This window comes from Eucalyptus grandis, chromosome 3 (genome assembly GCF_016545825.1).
Source record: "Eucalyptus grandis isolate ANBG69807.140 chromosome 3, ASM1654582v1, whole genome shotgun sequence".
NCBI lineage: Eukaryota > Viridiplantae > Streptophyta > Magnoliopsida > Myrtales > Myrtaceae > Eucalyptus > Eucalyptus grandis.
Genome location: NC_052614.1, coordinates 19185214 through 19188669, shown reverse-complemented (window position 1 = coordinate 19188669; position 3456 = coordinate 19185214). Strand labels below are relative to the sequence as shown.

The 3456-nt window shown below is 39.4% G+C and overlaps 1 protein-coding gene across 1 annotated transcript; it reads right to left on the bottom strand.

Annotated features, from left to right (window-relative positions):
• Positions 1-588: 588 nt before the first annotated feature.
• Positions 589-1954, bottom strand: LOC120291706 (strigolactone esterase D14-like). Its single transcript, XM_039309401.1, has 2 exons — positions 1866-1954; positions 589-1003 (listed from the first exon to the last, which is right to left on the bottom strand). Exons 1-2 carry the CDS (start codon positions 1952-1954, stop codon positions 589-591), a joined length of 504 nt encoding a protein of 167 aa, XP_039165335.1.
• Positions 1955-3456: the final 1502 nt, after the last annotated feature.

Below are 3456 nucleotides of genomic sequence, written 5' to 3'. Positions count from 1 at the left end.
TAGATTCTTAGAAATAAAGGATGCAAAAAAGAATTAAGTGTAAAATACGAGAACTTGAATATGGTATTTTTCCCATATTCAAGTTCTATCAGATGTATCTAGGTGACTTCTTCGGATAGCTCCCTTTGAACATGTGATAGACAAGACAACGAGAATAGGGTCCTACAGCTTTGTGGTGGAAAGTTTTTCCCTACATTTGTGCGAATAACCTATTCGAAAACTCTCTCCTCGAGATCAAATAAAATCCAGTCGAAACAGCTCAAGCCCAAATGGTTTAAATGCAAACTACTCAATCCAACCATAACAACTAATCTAAAGAGACAAACGACATGGAATCAACAAACCCCAATCCTCATCTCACGCATTCCCATTCACATCCACAATTACCACATCACAACATACCCCACCTGGACATTTTGCTTCGACCTTGTTCACCTACTATTTATACATAAAATCCCCACCCCCCACCAAAAAAAGAGTTTAAAAGATAAAAGAAAGAGGGTAATTCTAGTCCAGTCTAGGGCATAAGTATATATTTAAACATCTAAGAGCTTAATCATCTGCTAATGATACTCAAACCCCAAGATTTCACCCAACACATCGAGAAGCTGCCAAATGTGTCGTGAGCTGAGAGAAATGGCCATTGGCTTCGATCATCTCGACTGTCGGTTTCCCCTGGATTTTGTCGTGCATGTGATGGGTAACCGAGCTCGGCACAATGACGTCGTTCGTGATCTGAATTATAGTACATGGGGTCGTCACTCTCCCGAGGACCTCTCTATTGTCAGACAGGAAAACCGCCCTGGCTAAGGAAAGCGCGGCTTCAAGCCTCATCCTTCTCAAGCACTTGGTGAACATCTTGACCGAGAGGGCATCATGCGGATGCACCACCAGAGAAGCAAAGTTGGGTGCCCATTCATTGTAGTCGGACTCTATGCTCAATAAGATCTGATCAATCTGAGCGGTCCCAAATCCGCCCTCGTAGCCGTCCGTGTTTAAGTACCTAACGAAGGCACGAAAAAGTATGACAATGCAAGAACATCACCTTCAGCGTTTATGCTAATGAGGACTGAGAGGGTGCTTAGTTTGAAGTTTTAGACAAATTAAAAGGGAATTAGTGTCGTCGGCAGCTGTCCAAACTATGGATGATTTTATCATCTGCCATCCATATAAAAAGCAAGTAGAGAGTGAAGAGGACCAAAAAAACAAAAATTAAAATAAATAGATTTTAAATAAATTCAACGAAAAATTGAGAATCATCGAAGGATTCTTCCGTGTCCACTCATCTCAATTGTGATGGGTCCTAAAACATTAAATACACTAAAAAGAAAGTGTTTTAGAGTCCGCTAATTTCACAAAAATGAATTATTTAAAAATTATTTTCTTCAAAATGATCATATAAGAAATCAATAAGTACTTAATTAACGATTTTTTTCTTTTTTGGTTTCAATGGTCAAGGTTGTGTGCGAGAAAACGGGACAACACCAAATAAAATCTAAGAACAAAGGTCATATGTTTGTGATAACAAATTCTGTTAATTTTATTAAAGTTCTCATTTGAGTGAATTTTATAACCTGCAATCCACCAATCAAATATATAATGAGGAGAAAACAACCTTTAAAGGTATAAAGATTATCATAACTAATCATAAAGTAACTTTGACAAACTTGAATATCTCATTTCCATAAGTATTTACTTAAAGTTTCTAAAGTTATTTGATAAAGGGAAAATTCCAAATAAGAGCCTGAAGTGCTCTTATTTTTTCAAATAAGGGCCCGAAGTGGACTTTATTTTAAATAATGACCTGAAGTGGCCAAATCGTCTCGAGATAAAGACATCAATTGAAACTTATTTCAAATGAGGACCTAACCACTTTTAGACCAAAGGGCATTTTCTTCTTCCCCTTCCCTCCATCGACCATGGCATAGGTCACCCACACCCTTTCCAGCGTCATGCAAGGGTCACCCTTGCTGGTGTCGTGCGAGAGCCGTAAGCAAGGGCGATCCTCTCCCGATGCCAGTGAGGGCGACCCTTGCCAGCCCATGCGAGGGCAAGGGTCACCTCGCCTGGGCTAGGTGCGGCAAGGGTTGCCCAACGTTGGTAAAGGCTACCCTCATTAGCCTAAGCAAGGGTGACGCGCTCCCGATGCCGACAAAGGTGGCCCTTGGATAAGTTCAACGACCTTAGCCATGGCCAGTGATGGGAACGGAGAAGAAGAAGAAGAAATAAACAAAAAATAATAATTTTTACCAAAATATCCTTTCTCTAATGTTCAAAATAGTCGCTAGTCGGCCAAAGGCACTTTTTTGAGATGATATGATCACTTCAACTCTTTATTTGAAATAAAATCCATTTTGATCCCTTATTTGAAAAAACGAGAATACTTCAGATTTTTATTTGAAATTTTTTCTTTGATAAATGATCTAATGAGATTTTACTTTCACATCATTACTCTCATCATAGTTATGATTGATGTTATTGTTCTATATTTATATTAGAAAATATGTAATGATTTGTAAAGGTAGACGTTAAGAAAGGGAAAGAAAGGAAAGCTACGTCCATTAGAGGAGAGATTTCCACGGGATATCCGTTTCCACATGTCCTTTCAAACATTTAAAGAAAGGACGATTGAGAGCTTTCTAGTGCTAGACAGTTCAATGTATCTACTTTTGCATTGAAGAAGGCCTATAAAGTTGGTCTTGCTTAGCATTCTTACTTTCGGTGATTAATGGCAAAGAATGATAATTCGAGCTCCAATCCTTCAGGATGAGTGTACGCCATCACTAGAGGACAGGCAGAAAACTCACCTGATGTGGTTACAGACCATGCTTTATTTGATCTTGGCGCGACTCATTCGTTTATAGTTGAGCAATTTGTCAAGCTAGTAGGATTAAGTCCTAAGTTGTTGGGGTCAGTGGTTAGCATATCTACACCATTAAAGGATAATGTGTTAGCTGCGTTGGGTTGTCCTAGTTGCAAGTTAGTGATTGGTGAGTGAGAGGGGAAGATAAATTTGTTAGTCCTAGCCATGTATCACTTCGATGTGATAATTGGCATGGATTGGCTCACCAAACAACGAGCTAAGATAAACTCCTATTGTAAAGCGATTCAGTCTAACTCGTTAGTGGGTGAAAGTTTCCATTTTTTGAGAGTCAAGGAAGAACTTGATTTCCTTAATCTCGTCGCTTGAGGTAACCCATTTGTCATATGGGAATTGTTAAGGTTATCTAGCGACTGACGTGAATACGACAGTTGAGGAGTTGAAGATTGAGGACATCACTGTAGTGCAAGAATTTCTAGACTTGTTTTCAAAGGAATTGTCATGCATGTCGCCAGAGAGGGAGATCGAGTTTGTGATCGAGTTAGCACCCAGGACAAAGCCAATCTCTAAGGCTCCTTACCAGATGGTGTTGTTAGAGATGAAAGAATTGAAGGTGCAGATGCAGGAGTTGTTGG